Here is a 20,051-nt window from a genome sequence, read left to right on the forward strand (position 1 = left end):
CTTCACGGTTACAGACTACACACAAGCCCTGTGTGGTCTCCCTCCCTGACAGCAGGTTATCAAGACAGGAGGCCCCTGGAGGTACTGATGATGGGGGGGGGTGGTCCGATGTGATAATCCTCCTACACCAGATTCCCAGGATTCACTATCCTGGAGAAGGAATAGTTAATGTGCGGAATTAACCCTGTCATGTCTGGACTGCTTAGTGTCTCTGCTGGTAATGCAGGAAAAGGCTCCATACAAGGTGATTGACAATCGCTTATGTAGCAATCGCTCAACAATTTATTTTCATCTTCACATTTTTAATGATTTTTTAAAACAATGAATATAATGGAGACACGTCGGAGTCCGAGCAAACAGATCAATAAAACCAACCGCGAGACAGTAACGACCCGAAACTCCTAACAGGTCGTAGGAAGTTACTGGAAGTAGAGGAAAAAGTTTCTGCGCAGAACAGTCCTGAATGGCCTTGTGCACACGCAGAGTTTTTGCTGCATTTTTGGAGTAGAAACTTAGTAGAAACTACCAAGTTATTGAGGAGTTTTATGATTTGGAGAATTTCCTCTCCACAAACTCCCTGAAAAAAAGTCAGGAAAGTGTTTTTTTTGTGCGACTTGAGAAACTTGGGAGAAACTCTTCCAAGTTATTTCTATGGCACATGAGGAGTTTTTGAGCATTTTCTCTCTTAACTGGAGAAGTTTTTGAAAAATGGTGGAAAAAAGAGAAAGCGAGAGAGAGCGAGAAAGCGAGAGCAAGCGGGAGAGAGAGAGCGAGAAAGCGAGAGCAAGCGAGAGAGAGAGAGCGAGAAAGCGAGAGCAAGCGAGAGAGAGAGAGAAAGCGAGAGCAAGCGGGAGAGAGAGAGCGAGAAAGTGAGAGCAAGCGAGAGAGAGCGAGAAAGCGAGAGCAAGCGAGAGAGAGAGAGCGAGAAAGCGAGAGCAAGCGAGAGAGAGAGAGCGAGAAAGCGAGAGCAAGCGGGAGAGAGAGAGCGAGAAAGCGAGAGCAAGCGGGAGAGAGAGAGCGAGAAAGTGAGAGCAAGCGAGAAAGCGAGAGCAAGCGAGAGAGAGCGAGAAAGCGAGAGCAAGCGAGAGAGAGCGAGAAAGCGAGAGCAAGCGAGAGAGAGCGAGAAAGCGAGAGCAAGCGAGAGAGAGCGAGAAAGCGAGAGCAAGCGAGAGAGAGCGAGAAAGCGAGAGCAAGCGAGAGAGAGCGAGAAAGCGAGAGCAAGCGAGAGAGAGAGAGAGCGAAAGTGAGAGAGAGAGCGAAAGCGAGAGAGAAAGTGAGAGCGAAAGCGAGAGAGAAAGCGAGAGAGAAAGCGAGAGCTAGAGAGAAAGCGAGAGCGAAAGCGAGAGAGAAAGCGAGAGAGAAAGCGAGAGCGAAAGCGAGAGAGAAAGCGAGAGAAAGCGAGAGAGAAAGCGAGAGAGAAAGCGAGAGAAAGCGAGAGAGAGAGAAAGAAAGCGAGAGAGAAAGAAAGCGAGAGAAAGTGAGAGAGAGAGCGAGAGACAGCGCGAGCGAGAGAGAGAGCGAGCGAGAGAGCGAGCGAGAGAGAGAGCGAGAGAGAGAGCGAGAGAGCGAGAGAGAGAGCGAGAGAGAGAGCGAGAGAGAGAGCGAGAGAGAGAGAAAGAAAGCGAGAGAAAGTGAGAGAGAGCGAGCGAGAGACAGCGCGAGTGAGAGAGAGAGCGAGAGAACACAAAGTGTAACTTCGCTGCAAAGCTTTATATTCAGGGGTAGAAGGGAAGCGGCCGTCTTCAGGTGCGGAGGCTGGCTTCACCTTTCACCATGTCTTCACCACAACCCAGGATGCAGGTGAAGGTGGTCACATCATGATCCGCAAAGTGCTGCAACCGCACAAAAAGCTGTAACCGGCTGGATGTTTTGTGACCCGTGCACTCGCAGCATGCACGCACTTTACAGCTACTTAACAACAGAGGATAAAGGATTTGGGCAAAATATGCGTGGAGGTAATGGCGGTGACTGTCAGCGGAGACATCTCATTGGCGGGTTTAGCAATATATTTGGATTTGTGCAGGGTAAAGCCATCATCAGTTTGGGGTCCACGGCCACTGCAACCACGGCAGGGTAAATCCAGCGGTTACTTAATCATCAGGTTGGGCAAAGCCGTGGAAGTTTGGGTTCAACCGAAGTTTGGTTCGGGCACCAGAGCTCTACCTGAACTTTAACCAGAACCCGAACCTCATAGAAGTCTCGCTCCGTCTTCGGAGTTCAGCTCCGCTCATCTCTAATTGCGACTTCTTTGGTATTATGAGATCTGGTGGATTCATTACTACGATTTTATGACTTTGCCGCAGATTATCGCTCCAGTAATCGCACTGATCGCAGGTAACGATGCGATCGATCTCACGCGCGTAGTGAAGTATCCACCAGGATTCTTCTCATCACCAGATCCAGGTGACATCGGATCCGTCTGTTTTCTGTTCAGTTGTAATCGGTGGGCGTCAGATTGGATCGGATGTTTGTCCGTCCTGACACGTTCCCGGCTGAGTCGCTCGTTCACGCCCCTGACTTATATACATATATATTAGTTTTGGACAGAAGCCACAGAACTCGCCGCCTCCTGGCAGGAAGACAGGTGAGCGCTCTCTGCTCCCAGGTGTAGGAGACGCCGCCCGCCCCTGGCGACTGACGCTGGCAGACGACTCCACTAATGACCCCCGTCCTGCTGATTGAAGCCGTCACCGAATCCTTCCAGTCACCTGCATCCCAGGAACACAGAGGAGACCATGTCTGAGGCCAGGGCCATCCCCGTCACCCACCGGAGGGCGACCTACCAAGTCTGCGTGGTCGGGATAGAGACGGCCATCGACATTCACAGGTGCGTTCGACAGATACATTCATCTCCTCCTCCTCCTTTTACTTACTTTTCCCAACAATCAGACCTCCCCCACCCCCCTGTATAAATGTTCTGTACACCCTGAAATCTGGCATCTAGAGGGTTAACCCCTTCCCCTGCCGTTCCGCCTGGGGACATCTTTTGGGATGATTCAGGTTTTTGTTTTTTTTTCTCCTGATTTGACTGAAGTCACAAAAAGGAGAAAGTTTTGGGGAAATCGAAATGTTGCGATTTGTAAAGACGGAGCTCACTGATTGGTCCAGAGGATTCTACAGAATGGTAACAAACCCTCAGCTGCGAGGAGTCTAATAATCAGGATGGGTTTAGATGTAAGCAACAATGTTTCCATTCACTGACAGCAATGAAGAGGAAACAAAGGGACAATTCTGTTACAAAGTTGTAGAAGTTTTATTAACAGAAAACTGGAAAACTCCATCCTGAAATACTCTGTGCTGAGTGATGACAGGGGTCAGGGCATCGCCTGCTATCAGGGGCTTTAGGACAGATCTTCCCCGTGGTTGTGAGATTCATAGGGGGGTCCTCAGCTTGGGGGCTAAGGCCACCAGGATTGTACGCAGCCCTGACCCAAAGAGCTGACGATCTAGTCTCCAAGTGTCAATCACTTAACATCCGCCTTTCGGTGTGTCGGATCCACGGACCGCCCGTCTCCATAGCTGCAGCCCACAGATACGTTTGTGTATTTCGAGGGACAAACCCTTCACAGCGATGTGATTGACAAGGGCCGGTGACTCAGACTGCGGGCCGGACGGGTGATTGACAGGCGACGATGGCCGTACTATAGGGATTAGCTGCCGGGTGTGAGAGGAGGCGACACTGCGTGTATCCAGAACTCGTCTCCTTCGCTCCTAACCCACCCGAGGATAATGGTGAACAATAGGGTCTGTTCTTCAGTCTTATGGGGGTCTGTGAGCCGGGACACCCACCAATGCCTACAAGAAGGGGACCTCCGGCTTTGGCGCTCTGTTCTCTTTTAGCCTTACTTGGGGGTCTCTGGGATTCTGTGACATGAAGGATGTTACAATGTATCACTCAGGATTCCAGCATGTTTATATCACAGAGGGCTGGATACATTGTGACGAACCCTCAGCTGTGGGAAGTGTTAGGTCTCCATTCGCTGACAGCAAGCAGAGATATAAGATGAGGAGCCGAGGCTTATTCAGAATATTCTGTGCTTAGGGGGGTCTTCCTGTGATAAACCTCTTATGTGTCACTGACATCCAATAGCTGAGGGTCCAAGTGACCGGATTCACTGCATGCAAGCGGGGGACCTGGGGAGGGGGAGCGTGCCGGGGTCTGGGAGTGAGGAGCTGGCCTTTGGGTGTAATGACCGGTGATCAGCGGGGGCCGAGCGGACGGACCCTTTGAAGATTTGTGGGACACGATGAGTCAGGGACGGCGGTGATTATAAGATTATTCTAATAACTCTGACTCCAGTCACCAACAATGTGACAAGTGCTCCCGTGGAAATGTCACCAGAGCGGATCCACCCCGAACGGGCGGACAGCAGCCGTCAATCAGGAAGACTTTCCCTTTAATCTGTTTCCTGGAAAGAGAGTCTCCTGCTGAAATACTCTGTGCTGCTGGGAGACCCTGCTTCATTCACTCTGGAACTCTCCGGCCCCCAAACTGGAGCACAAAATCAAACATGTTCTTATTTTTTTTCCGTCTTTGACCTTTGATTTTATTACAAAAAGTCGCACATTTCAGCAATTAAAAAGTGGCTGATTGGGAGGTATTCACACCAAAATCCTGACGGAAATGCAATCATGAATTGGGCCCTTAATATTTTGCCCCATAAAACAAGGACATCTCCACTAAAAACACTGAAGGGCCTTCTTACAAAGATTCCTGAAATACTCTGTGCTCCATACTAAAAAATATAATCTCCACGTCAAGAGGAAACTGCGTGACACTGAGGATGACGAGAAGATGAAATATTTATAGTAATTAGAATGTTCAGTGACACAATGTATCGAGATGTAGAATTATCCACCAATCACAGAACCCGGAGCGAGACACAAACAGATCCCGGAGAACGGTCAGCACAACTGCCCCTGTATATACACACCGCACAGTACAACTGCCCCTGTATATACACACCGCACAGTACAACTGCCCCTGTATATACACACCGCAGAGTACAACTGCTCCTGTATATACACACCGCACAGTACAACTGCCCCTGTATATACACACACCGAACAGTACAACTGCCCCTGTATATACACACCGCACAGTACAACTGCCCCTGTATATACACACCGCACAGTACAACTGCCCCTGTATATACACACCGCACAGTACAACTGCCCCTGTATATACACACACCGCACAGTACAACTGCCCCTGTATATACACACACCGCACAGTACAACTGCCCCTGTATATACACACACCGCACAGTACAACTGCCCCTGTATATACACACACCGCACAGTACAACTGCCCCTGTATATACACACCGCAGAGTACAACTGCTCCTGTATATACACACCGCAGAGTACAACTGCCCCTGTATATACACACACCGAACAGTACAACTGCCCCTGTATATACACACCGCACAGTACAACTGCCCCTGTATATACACACCGCAGAGTACAACTGCTCCTGTATATACACACCGCAGAGTACAACTGCCCCTGTATATACACATACCGAACAGTACAACTGCCCCTGTATATACACACCGCACAGTACAACTGCCCCTGTATATACACACACCGCACAGTACAACTGCCCCTGTATATACCACAGTACAACTGCCCCTGTATATACACACCGCACAGTACAACTGCCCCTGTATATACACACCGCAGAGTACAACTGCCCCTGTATATACACACACCGCAGAGTACAACTGCCCCTATATATACACACCGCACAGTACAACTGCCCCTGTATATACACACCGCACAGTACAACTGCCCCTGTATATACAAACCGCAGAGTACAACTGCCCCTGTATATACAAACCGCAGAGTACAACTGCCCCTGTATACACACACCGCACAGTACAACTGCCCCTGTATATACACACCGCACAGTACAACTGCCCCTGTATATACACACCGCACAGTACAACTGCCCCTGTATATACACACCGCAGAGTACAACTGCCCCTGTATATACACACACCGCAGAGTACAACTGCCCCTGTATACACACACCGCAGAGTACAACTGCCCCTGTATATACACACACCGCAGAGTACAACTGCCCCTGTATACACACACCGCAGAGTACAACTGCCCCTGTATATACACACACCGCACAGTACAACTGCCCCTGTATATACACACACCGCACAGTACAACTGCCCCTGTATATACACACCGCAGAGTACAACTGCCCCTGTATATACACACACCGCAGAGTACAACTGCCCCTGTATATACACACACCGCAGAGTACAACTGCCCCTGTATATACACACACCGCAGAGTACAACTGCCCCTGTATATACACACCGCACAGTACAACTGCCCCTGTATATACACACCGCAGAGTACAACTGCCCCTGTATATACACACCGCACAGTACAACTTCCCCTGTATATACACACCGCACAGTACAACTGCCCCTGTATATACACACCGCACAGTACAACTGCCCCTGTATATACACACACCGCACAGTACAACTGCCCCTGTATATACACACACCGCACAGTACAACTGCCCCTGTATATACACACACCGCACAGTACAACTGCCCCTGTATATACACACACCGCAGAGTACAACTGCCCCTGTATATACACAAACCGCAGAGTACAACTGCCCCTGTATATACACACACCGCAGAGTACAACTGCCCCTGTATATACACACACCGCAGAGTACAACTGCCCCTGTATATACACACACCGCAGAGTACAACTGCCCCTGTATATACACACCGCACAGTACAACTGCCCCTGTATATACACACCGCAGAGTACAACTGCCCCTGTATATACACACCGCACAGTACAACTTCCCCTGTATATACACACCGCACAGTACAACTGCCCCTGTATATACACACCGCACAGTACAACTGCCCCTGTATATACACACACCGCACAGTACAACTGCCCCTGTATATACACACACCGCACAGTACAACTGCCCCTGTATATACACACACCGCAGAGTACAACTGCCCCTGTATATACACAAACCGCAGAGTACAACTGCCCCTGTATATACACACACCGCACAGTACAACTGCCCCTGTATATACACACACCGCACAGTACAACTGCCAATGTATATACACACACCGCACAGTACAACTGCCCCTGTATATACACACCACACAGTACAACTGCCCCTGTATATACACACCGCACAGTACAACTGCCCCTGTATATACACACCGCACAGTACAACTGCCCCTGTATATACACACCGCAGAGTACAACTGCCCCTGTATACACACACACCGCAGAGTACAACTGCCCCTATATATACACACCGCACAGTACAACTGCCCCTGTATATACACACCGCACAGTACAACTGCCCCTGTATATACACACCGCACAGTACAACTGCCCCTGTATATACAAACCGCAGAGTACAACTGCCCCTGTATATACAAACCGCAGAGTACAACTGCCCCTGTATAAACACACCGCAGAGTACAACTGCCCCTGTATATACAAACCGCAGAGTACAACTGCCCCTGTATAAACACACCGCACAGTACAACTGCCCCTGTATATACAAACCGCAGAGTACAACTGCCCCTGTATATACAAACCGCAGAGTACAACTGCCCCTGTATAAACACACCGCAGAGTACAACTGCCCCTGTATATACACACACCGCACAGTAAAACTGCCCCTGTATATACACACACCGCACAGTACAACTGCCCCTGTATATACACACCGCAGAGTACAACTGCCCCTGTATATACACACACCGCAGAGTACAACTGCCCCTGTATATACACACCGCACAGTACAACTGCCCCTGTATATACACACCGCACAGTACAACTGCCCCTGTATATACACACCGCACAGTACAACTGCCCCTGTATATACACACCGCAGAGTACAACTGCCCCTGTATACACACAACGCAGAGTACAACTGCCCCTGTATATACACACACCGCACAGTACAACTGCCCCTGTATATACACACACCGCACAGTACAACTGCCCCTGTATATACACACCGCACAGTACAACTGCCCCTGTATATACACACCGCAGAGTACAACTGCCCCTGTATATACACACACCGCAGAGTACAACTGCCCCTGTATATACACACACCGCAGAGTACAACTGCCCCTGTATATACACACCGCACAGTACAACTTCCCCTGTATATACACACCGCACAGTACAACTGCCCCTGTATATACACACCGCAGAGTACAACTGCCCCTGTATATACACACACCGCACAGTACAACTGCCCCTGTATATACACACACCGCACAGTACAACTGCCCCTGTATATACACACACCGCAGAGTACAACTGCCCCTGTATATACACACACCGCAGAGGACAACTGCCCCTGTATATACACACACCGCACAGTACAACTGCCCCTGTATATACACACACCGCACAGTACAACTGCCCCTGTATATACACACACCGCACAGTACAACTGTCCCTGTATATACACATACCGCAGAGTACAACTGCCCCTGTATATACACACACCGCAGAGTACAACTGCCCCTGTATATACACACACCGCAGAGTACAACTGCCCCTGTATACACACACCACACAGTACAACTGCCCCTGTATACACACACCGCACAGTACAACTGCCCCTGTATATACACACCGCACAGTACAACTGCCCCTGTATACACACACCGCACAGTACAACTGCCCCTGTATACACACACCGCACAGTACAACTGCCCCTGTATACACACACCGCACAGTACAACTGCCCCTGTATACACACACCGCACAGTACAACTGCCCCTGTATACACACACCGCACAGTACAACTGCCCCTGTATACACACACTGTACAGTACCACTCCTCCTGTCCTGTATATATACACTGCACAGTACAACTGCCCCTGTATACACACACTGTACAGTACCACTCCTCCTGTCCTGTATATATACACTGCACAGTACCACTCCTCCTGTCCTGTATATATACACTGCACAGTACCACTCCTCCTGTCCTGTATATATACACTGCACAGTACCACTCCTCCAGTATATATACACTGCACAGTACCACTCCTCCTGTCCTGTATATATACACTGCACAGTACCACTCCTCCTGTCCTGTATATATACCCTGCACAGTACCACTCCTCCTGTATATATACACTGCACAGTACCACTCCTCCTGTCCTGTATATATACACTGCACAGTACCACTCCTCCAGTATATATACACTGCACAGTACCACTCCTCCTGTCCTGTATATATACACTGCACAGTACCACTCCTCCTGTCCTGTATATATACCCTGCACAGTACCACTCCTCCTATATATATACACTGCACAGTACCACTCCTCCTGTCCTGTATATATACACTGCACAGTGCCACTCCTCCTATATATATACACTGCACAGTACCACTCCTCCTGTCCTGTATATATACACTGCACAGTACCCCTCCTCCTGTCCTGTATATATACACTGCACAGTACCACTCCTCCTGTATATATATACACTGCACAGTACCACTCCTCCTGTATATATACACTGCACAGTACCACTCCTCCTGTATATATACACTGCACAGTACCACTCCTCCTGTATATATACACTGCACAGTACCGCTCCTCCTGTCCTGAATATATACACTGTACAGTACCACTCCTCCTGTCCTGTATATATATACACTGCACAGTACCACTCCTCCTGTCCTGTATATATACACTGCACAGTACCACTCCTCCTGTATATATACACTGCACAGTACCACTCCTCCTGTATATATACACTGCACAGTACCACTCCTCCTGTATATATACACACCGCACAGTACAACTGCCCCTATATACACACACCGCACAGTACAACTGCCCCTGTATACACACACCGCACAGTACAACTGCCCCTGTATACACACACTGTACAGTACCACTGCTCCTGTCCTGTATATATACACTGCACAGTACCACTCCTCCTGTCCTGTATATATACACTGTACAGTACCACTCCTCCTGTATATATACACTGCACAGTACCACTCCTCCTGTCCTGTATATATACACTGCACAGTACCACTCCTCCTGTCCTGTATATATACACTGCACAGTACCACTCCTCCTGTATATATACACTGCACAGTACCACTCCTCCTGTCCTGTATATATACACTGCACAGCACCACTCCTCCTGTCCTGTATATATACACTGCACAGTACCACTCCTCCTGTCCTGTATATATACACTGCACAGTACCACTCCTCCTGTATATATACACTGCACAGTACCACTCCTCCTGTATATATACACTGCACAGTACCACTCCTCCTGTATATATACACTGCACAGTACCACTCCTCCTGTATATATACACTGCACAGTACCACTCCTCCTGTCCTGTATATATACACTGCACAGTACCACTCCTCCTGTCCTGTATATATACACTGCACAGTACCACTCCTCCTGTATATATACACTGCACAGTACCACTCCTCCTGTCCTGTATATATACACTGCACAGTACCACTCCTCCTGTATATATACACTGCACAGTACCGCTCCTCCTGTCCTGTATATATACACTGCACAGTACCACTCCTCCTGTCCTGTATATATACACTGCACAGCACCACTCCTCCTGTCCTGTATATATACACTGCACAGTACCACTCCTCCTGTCCTGTATATATACACTGCACAGTACCACTCCTCCTGTATATATACACTGCACAGTACCACTCCTCCTGTCCTGTATATATACACTGCACAGTACCACTCCTCCTGTATATATACACTGCACAGTACCGCTCCTCCTGTCCTGTATATATACACTGCACAGTACCACTCCTCCTGTCCTGTATATATACACTGCACAGTACCACTCCTCCTGTCCTGTATATATACACTGCACAGTACCACTCCTCCTGTATATATACAGTACATGACAGAACAATAATACATTACAGGACACCGAACATAAGAACAAAACAAGACGACAAATCACAGAAAATAGAAACAAAATAAATCCCCCCAGGAATATATATATATATATACAGGAAATAACTATTATAAAACCTATAAGACCCCCGGCCCAGCTTCATTCATACTACTATATACAATCCCACACAACGCTCACACCGTCCTATATACACATAAAACACCGTCCTATATACAAGATTATATACAATAAAACACTAAACCTAATATAACGTATATACAACCGGGAACTAACACTGACCTACTGGCCCCACTGCCTGACCTTAGTCACCCCCTTACCGCACCTCATTCACACCACAGAAAACCAAAAATAACAAGATATACAATAGTGACATGGACAATTTTTTTTTTTTTTTTTTTTTTTTATATTTTATATTTTTTTTGTAATTTTTAATATATATACATAAAACACAGCCCTACACTAACTATCCCGCCACCCCTGATCCAGCTCTGGCCACAAAGTTCAGGATTACTCCGAGCTAGGATCAGGCCCCAAAGTTTTTCCCCAGGCGGGGCCTGGACCAGGCCAGATCAGTCCTCTTATCACCGCCGATGAAAACCCCCCCAAATCCCCCACCCAACCTAACTAAAACCCCCTATTATACATTATATACAATATATACAGAACACAACCTACACACTCACCATCCAAGGCTCAAGTTCGATGCCGGCAAACCTTCTATTCAGGAGACAGAAATACAAAACAAAAATCTAGGGTGAAAAGACATCGGCCCACCACCAGGATATAGGAGTACTACCGGACTAAGGCACCCTGAAGGAAAAGCCCCTCCAGAGACGGGCCGCCCTCCGGGCACCCAGTCTTTCATACTCCAGAGAACGTACCTTCACCAGGTCACCTAGGATGTTCCTACAGACTTCATCTACATGGAGGATTTTACTCTGCGTCGAGACTAAAACTCGTGCGTTCCACGTGAAATACCTGACCACTGCGCTGACTACGAATAAAGTGTCTCGGTCCCTTCTCCCAAGGTCTCCGAACGCTCCATAGGCCCACCCGGCGTAGAACAGAGTAGCCAGCCGCGGCCAACCAATGGAAGCCCCCACCCTGTTGTACACCTCTGTATTAAAGGGACAATGAAGCAGGAAGTGCTCCATGCTTTCCAGCACGTTAGCACAAGCCTCACGGGGGCAATTCCTGTCCTCGGAGCTCCTGTACTTCAAATTGTCCCTCACATACAGCTTACCATGGAAGCAGCGCCAAGTCAAGTCCCAGTACTTCTCGGGGATCCTGCTAGAATTTAACAAACTCAACCCAACCTCCAGATCCCGACTTGGGCAGTCTTTGAGGGCCAATGGACTCTGAAAATGAGAAAGCAAGACCCTCATATCGAGGAGTTTCCTCGGGAGGGACCTCACCTCCCACATTCCCAGACCCCACCGGCGGATCATTTTCAGAACCGGGGTAACATAAGCCGGGAGATGCCCGTGTGGTGTGCGGAGATCCTTCACTCTTCCCCCTGTCTCCCATTCCTGGAAGAAAGGCTGAAACCATCCCTTGCAGGAGAATACCCACGGAGGAGCCCTCTCTTTCCAGAGGTTTGCCACATTCAACTTCAAGAAAGTGTTCACTAGGAACACCACGGGGTTCACCATATTCAAACCCCCTAGTCTCCTCGTGCGGTAAGTGACCTCCCGCTTGACTAGGTTCAGTCTGTTCCCCCATAACATCTGGAAGAACAGACTGTAGACCCGTGTCCAGAGAGGCTCTGGCAAGACACAGACGCTGCCCAGGTAGATTAGCAAGGGGAGCAGGAAAGCTTTGCACAGGCCAACCCTTTCCCTCAGGGTCAAAGACCAACCCCTCCATTGGTCCACTCTTTGGGCGACACCTTTGATTCTGCCTTCCCAGTTTTTCGTGGGGTAATCACCCTGGCCGAATTCGATGCCCAGGACTTTGGCATGTTCTTGGGGTTCGGGGAGGGTGTCCGGAAGATCAAACCCGGGATCTCCGCCTCCCAGCCAGAGACTCTCACACTTATCCTGGCTGACCTTGGACCCGGATGCCTCCGAGTAGCGCTCCACTTCTGACATCACCGCTGCTGCCTCCTCTTGCGAAGAAACAAAGACGGTGACATCGTCCGCGTAGGCCACCACCCTCAGGATAGTCTCCGGCGCCGCCCCGCCCATCCGCACCCCCACCAACGGTCTACAATCGATCCTTCTGAGGAAGGGATCGATCGCAAATGCGTAAAGCAAAGGGCTAAGAGGACAGCCCTGACGGACACCGGATCCTACCCCAAAAGGTCGTCCAATCCACCCATTCACCAGAGGGAAAGTCTCAGCCCCTGCATACAAGGTCTTAAGCCAGTCCACAAACCCTCCAGGCAGACCATACCTCAAAAGAGTGGACCAGAGGTACTCGTGGTTAACCCGATCAAAGGCTTTTGCCTGATCCAGGGTCAGCAAGTACCCCTTCCAGAGGCCCGCCCTGCCTTGCTCCACGGCCTCTCGGACACCTAGAACAGCACTAAAAGTGCTACGGCCAGGAACGCAACAGTGCTGAACCTCCGAAAGGAGCCGGGGTGCAAACTTCACCAGCCTGTTGAAAAGTATCTTAGCCAAAATCTTCCTGTCCACATTGAGAAGTGCTATGGGACGCCAGTTCTCAATGCGTGACGGATCCTTACCCTTTGACAAAATGATCAAAGCTGACCTCCTTAATGATCTCGGCAGAGTGCCCGAGGAGAGACACTCGTTAAACACCTGAGTCAAGAGGGGGACCAAAGAGTCCCTAAAGGTCCTAAAGAACTCGGATGTTAAGCCATCCGGACCTGGCGACTTTTTGGGCCTAAGCCCATCGATCGCCAGTCTCACTTCCTCTTCTTTGATCGCTTCTGCCAAATCGCCCAGCGAGAGGTCAGCCCCTGGCTCAGGAACAGATTCAGCCAGGAAAGCCGACATCCCGTCACGATCAAGCTCCCTCCTTCCCAAGAGGTGCGAGTAGTAGGAACTGACAACCTCCAAGATCCCTGATCTGGACCTTCTCAGGGACCCCGTACTGTCCACCAGCCCCGTCACTATCTTACTATTCACTGACATCTTACAGTTTCTGTAAGGGTCGGGCGAGCAGTACTTCCCGTAGTCCCTCTCGAAAACCAAAGATGCGTGCCTATCGTACTGACACCTCTTCAGCAAGGACTTCACTCTGGAGATCTCCTCGCGGCTACCTCCAGTTGAGACAAGATGCTCGAGTTTCCTCCTCAGGCTCTGATACAGGCGATCCCTGTTCAGGCTTCTGAGGTTCGAGAGCTGCCGGAAGAATCTCGCCACCCGATGTTTGAACATCTCCCACCACTCCGACTTAGTGTTACTTAGGCCCAGCAATGGTACCTGGCTCTGAAAGAATTCCTCAAAAGACCGTCTTACAGCTTCTTCCTCAAGGAGTGATGAATTCAGCTTCCAATAGCCTCTTCCCATCCGAGGAGTCTCTGTAACGTTGAGAGAAAACATAATCAAACAGTGATCGGAGAACTCCACCTCCACAACCGACAACGGCGAAGAGACGGCCTCCTCCTTCAAATAAAACCTATCTAGCCTAGACCTGCACTGACTACCTCTAAAAAAGGTGAATCCCGTGTCGCCCGGGTTGTGCCGGATGTGGACATCCACCAGGCGAGCCTCACTCACTATCCTGTTTAACGCGACGCAGTCATAAGCCAGCCGGTCTCCGGAACCTCCTCTATCACAGGATCTCGTGACATTGTTGAAATCCCCTCCGAAGACCACCTGCCGACTCGAAAATAAAAAAGGTTTGATCTTCAGGAAGAGACATTTGCGGTCCCACTTGGACTGGGAACCATAGATGTTAATGAGCCGAAGCTCTTGTCCCCCCATGGAGACATCTAGGATCAAGCATCTCCCCATTTCTAATTCGATCACTCGTCTGCATTCAACCGCTGCGGTCTTAAAAAGGACCGCCACCCCGCTATACGGCTCGGCCGCAAGAGACCAGTAGGAGGGCCCATGCCTCCACTCCCGCCTTGCTTTATGCAAGGTTGATATATCGGTCAACCTGGTCTCCTGCAAAAACAAAATGTCGGCGTCAAGTTGGCCGAGAAAATGAAAGGCCGTGTACCTTGCCGCATCTGACTTTATGCTGCAAACATTAATAGTTGCCAGCGTCAACGGGGTGGGTGCCGCCATCATGATTGATTGAATTAGATAGCCTTTTTCTTCCCACCACTGACAGTCCCAACCTCTTCCTCTGATAATGACGGGTTTTTAGTGCGCTTAAGACAAACAGATTCATCCATTCTCTCCTTACATAGATTCTTGCCCTCGTCTGGTGGTCCTGGGTTAGTCATCCCCCCAGAGGGCTTTGTATTTGCCCCCCGAGAGGAAGACCCAGCCATCTCCTGAGCCCCAACGACCTTGTCCGCAACCTCCGGCCCCGGGTCCCCACTTCCCCCCTCCAGAGGGAGGTCCTGGAGAGCCCCGAACCGGTTGGAGAGATCCACCAGAGGGGGGGCGGCTGAACCCTCCAATGGCGCTTGGATCATGGCCAGAGAGTCAGAGGGGTCGCACTCCAAAGAGGCAGCTCGAGACCTGGTCCCCCTCCTACCTCTGGCCGTTTTTCTGTTACCCTTTTTCTTTTTCTCTGACCACTCCCCCTCTCCCTCATCTAGACTGTCACCAGAAGAGGGTTCCTGGGAAGACGTGGCGTCCTCTCGCTCTTCCCTTTCAAGTCTCTTGACTTCCTCGCTCAATTCACTGTCTTTAGGATCCTCAGCTGCAAGTGAAGTACCTGGGTCAGAGTTTAGGGACATTACTCCCTGCCCCCTGTCCCCACGGCGCTTCTCCTGCCGCCTGATGGTGGATGGCGGCAGCTTGCTCCTCACCGGATCCCTGCCTCCCCCGCCCCTACTGGTCCCTTCACCGGCAAGATTAGTCCCGGCTTGCGCCTGTCCCACACTCGCAGCTTTCAGGACCGCATTGGCGAAGGAACGCGGACAGCGACTGAACGGGTGACCGAGGTCACCACACAAGTTACACCTAATCCTGCGACAGGCAGCAGCAAGATGACCGAGGTCCCCACACAGTGCGCATTTCTGGGTGGTACACTGCGCACTGAAGTGTGTGGGGCTACCGCACCTGTGACAGACCTTAGGCTGCCCCCGGTAGAAAATCAAGATCCTATCCCTCCCCAAAAAGGTTGAGGAGGGGATATGGGTAACAGTGTTTCCCGAAACCTTCAATCTCACCATGAAGGTCCAGGCCCCTGACCAGATACCATGGTCATCCAGATTCTTTTCGGGAATATTGGTGACCTCTCCGTATCTACTCACCCAGGTGGTAATGTCCATACAGGAAAGCGACTCGTTACTAGTCAGAACGGTCACTTTCCTGACTGAATCTTGGCGAGTTATTGCCAGGGGAAAGAGACCATGCCATTCGGGGCGACTCCGAGCCAGCTCATGGCGAGACCAGAAAAGCTCAAGGCCCTCCGGTCTCACGAAGCTGACATCGAAGTAGGAGGTCCCATAGGGATGGATCAAGGCAAAGATGTCATATGCCGCAAAGCCCATCCCCAGCAGGAGCTCAACCACCTTCGACCTATCAGGACAGGCATCCTTGCTTACCCACTGGAGACGGACCACGTTCCTACGGTTACTCCTCTGCCCCGTTGTCGGCAGAGACCAGACAGTCTCTGCCCCTCTATCTCGGAAGGCTGAAAGACCATGTCTCTCTATCCAGAAAGACAGATCAACCTCCCTCCCCTCTACAGTGATGGAGCTCTCCCCTCTCCTCAGGGCGTCCAGGAGCTGCTGTTGCAAGTCACCATCCCCAGGGCCACCAGACGAGGGCGCACTACTACCCCCAGCACTGACAGCTTCTGAATAGCTTTGGGCTGAAGCCCCCGCCAATGCTGGGGGGGCAGCGGGACCAGCACCTACTTCCCCCCCACCAACACCAGTGCTGCTCCCACCATTCACTCCAGTACTATTCACACCATTCGCAGGACCATTACTCCCATCGTTCACTCCACTACTACTCACACCATTCGCAGGACCATTACTCCCACCATTCATTACACCACTACCCCCAACATTTGCTACACCACAACTCCCACCATTCCCACAACTCCCAGCATTCATTCCACCACTACCCCCACCATTTGCTGCATCATCATTCACTGTACCACTAATTCCACCATTCCTACTACTCTCATCATCTGCTCCACCATTACTCTCACCATCTGCTCCACCATTACTCCCATCATTCACTACACCACTATTTCTATTCTCTTTACTTGTCACCCCATTACCTCTGCTGTTCTCTGCACCTTCCACAGTCACCTCCATTCCTTCCTCCCTTGTGTCTGGTGTCTCTGCACTCACACCTGCTGGGCCGGGGGAGGGGAGCACCTCCAGAGACTCCTTTCCCTGCAGCACCACACCCGTTTCCCTTTGGTTGCTGCTGGCTTTCTGCAGGTCGTCTCCTGGAGCGCCCCGCCCCCCTACTGCAGCATTTTGGTCCTTGTTCTGGCCAGACTGTTTTCTCGGCACCTCTGCCCGCCCTGCACCCACAGACTTTGGGGTCTTAGTGTCCTTTTTGGGCTCTGGGGCACACTGCCCCCCTGTCGCAGCAGTGTGCCCAGTGTTCTTTGCTGATGTGTTTTTCACATCCTTCCCTGCCCCCCCAGCCCCGGTGATAACCGGCTTAGCCGCAGAGGGCAGGGTGGGAAACTCCACAGAACTCCCTATGTCCGGCGCTGTGAGTACCTCCACAGCCTCGCCCCCTGCACTGTTCCCCGCACAGATGGCAGCATCGCCGGACGTCCGCCTCCTCTCCCCACCTTGCCTCTGCCTCGAGCCCACTGCAGAGCCCGTGCCTTTAGGTTTGGTGGGGTTTAAACAGAAGGTGGCAGGCGCAACATCAGACATTGGTACATACTTGTAACTCACCACCTCCTGTGCAGCTCCTCCGGTCTTCTTCTTCTTCCTCTTCCCTGTCTCCTCCACTGGTTTGTCCTCACCGAAGGAAAACCGCGTCAGGTCCACTGGAGACTCCAGCAGTCGGATCTCCCTCAGCAGTCCTCCTTCCTCCTCCTCCCCCGACACTCCAGCCTCTGCTGTGGGAGTCCTCTGCCCTGCAGGGAGACCACTGGAACTCCGGCTCTGCCCCTCACTGGCTCCAGCAACTGAGACTCCAGTCACCTCTTCATCCTCCTCCTCCTCTTCACTAAGGACGCTGGCTGGCGGTTCTCCTGAGGTGTTTAACCCCTTCATTTCTGAGAACCGCCGCTGGTTCTTAAACCTCTCCAGGAAGGGACCTGCGCTTTTCTCAATCCCCTCCCGGAGGAGCACTAACCTGACCACCTCGTCTCTGAGGGCTTTAACCATGCCGGCCTCCCAGTAAGCCTGCCTCTCCCTGGGGAGAAGAGAGGCAGACGACAACCCTCCTCCTGGAAGTGCTTGAGCTCCACAGACAGCTGCTACTCTCAGCACCACTCCTCCTGTATATATACACTGCACAGTACCACTCCTCCTGTCCTGTATATATACACTGCACAGTACCACTCCTCCTGTCCTGTATATATACACTGCACAGTACCACTCCTCCTGTATATATACACTGTACAGTACCCCTCCTCCTGTATATATACACTGCACAGTACCACTCCTCCTGTCCTGTATATATACACTGCACAGTACCACTCCTCCTGTCCTGTATATATACACTGCACAGTACCACTCCTCCTGTATATATACACTGTACAGTACCACTCCTCCTGTATATATACAGTGCACAGTATCGCTCCTCCTGTATATATACACTGCACAGTACCACTCCTCCTGTCCTGTATATATACACTGCACAGTACCACTCCTCCTGTATATATACACTGCACAGTACCACTCCTCCTGTCCTGTATATATACACTGCACAGTACCACTCCTCCTGTCCTGTATATATACACTGCACAGTACCACTCCTCCTGTCCTGTATATATACACTGCACAGTACCACTCCTCCTGTCCTGTATATATACACTGCACAGTACCACTCCTCCTGTCCTGCATATATACACTGTACAGCACCACTCCTCCTGTATATATACACTGCACAGTACCACTCCTCCTGTATATATACACTGCACAGTACCACTCCTCCTGTATATATACACTGTACAGTACCACTCCTCCTGTCCTGTATATATACACTGCACAGTACAGCTCCTCCTGTATATATACACTGCACAGTACCACTCCTCCTGTATATATACACTGCACAGTACCACTCCTCCTGTATATATACACTGCACAGTACAGCTCCTCCTGTCCTGTATTTATACACTGCACAGTACCACTCCTCCTGTATATATACACTGCACAGTACCACTCCTCCTGTCCTGTATATATACACTGCACAGTACCGCTCCTCCTGTCCTGTATATATACACTGCATAGTACCGCTCCTCCTGTCCTGTATATATACACTGCACAGTACCACTCCTCCTGTATATACACACTGCACAGTACCACTCCTCCTGTCCTGTATATATACACTGTACAGTACCACTCCTCCTGTCCTGTATATATACACTGCACAGTACCACTCCTCCTGCCCTGTATATATACACTGCACAGTACCACTTCTCCTGTCCTGTATATATACACTGCACAGTACCACTCCTCCTGTCCTGTATATATACACTGCACAGTACAGCTCCTCCTGTATATATATACACTGCACAGTACCACTCCTCCTGTATATATACACTGCACAGTACCACTCCTCCTGTATATATACACTGCACAGTACCACTCCTCCTGTCCTGTATATATACACTGCACAGTACCACTCCTCCTGTATATATACACTGCACAGTATCGCTCCTCCTGTATATATACACTGCACAGTACCACTCCTCCTGTCCTGTATATATACACTGCACAGTACCACTCCTCCTGTCCTGTATATATACACTGCACAGTACCACTCCTCCTGTCCTGTATATATAGACTGTACAGTACCACTCCTCCTGTATATATACACTGCACAGTACCACT

General features: G+C 50.3%; 1 protein-coding gene across 2 annotated transcripts in view; it reads left to right on the forward strand.

The window, feature by feature from the left end:
• Positions 1–2,541: 2,541 nt before the first annotated feature.
• The window catches only part of LOC141172202 (protein-arginine deiminase type-1-like), a 138,328-nt gene continuing 120,818 nt past the window's right edge, over positions 2,542–20,051 (forward strand). For both annotated transcript variants that reach the window (XM_073656151.1, XM_073656152.1), the window contains exon 1: positions 2,542–2,827. In XM_073656151.1, coding sequence (XP_073512252.1) covers positions 2,736–2,827 — 92 coding nt within the window. In that variant the 5' untranslated portion in view covers positions 2,542–2,735. The remainder of the gene's footprint in view (positions 2,828–20,051) is intronic.

The sequence above is a fragment of the Phyllobates terribilis genome, unplaced genomic scaffold (genome assembly GCF_046119375.1).
Source record: "Phyllobates terribilis strain yellow unplaced genomic scaffold, ASM4611937v1 Scaffold_12__6_contigs__length_324123572, whole genome shotgun sequence".
In the NCBI taxonomy this organism is placed as follows: domain Eukaryota; kingdom Metazoa; phylum Chordata; class Amphibia; order Anura; family Dendrobatidae; genus Phyllobates; species Phyllobates terribilis.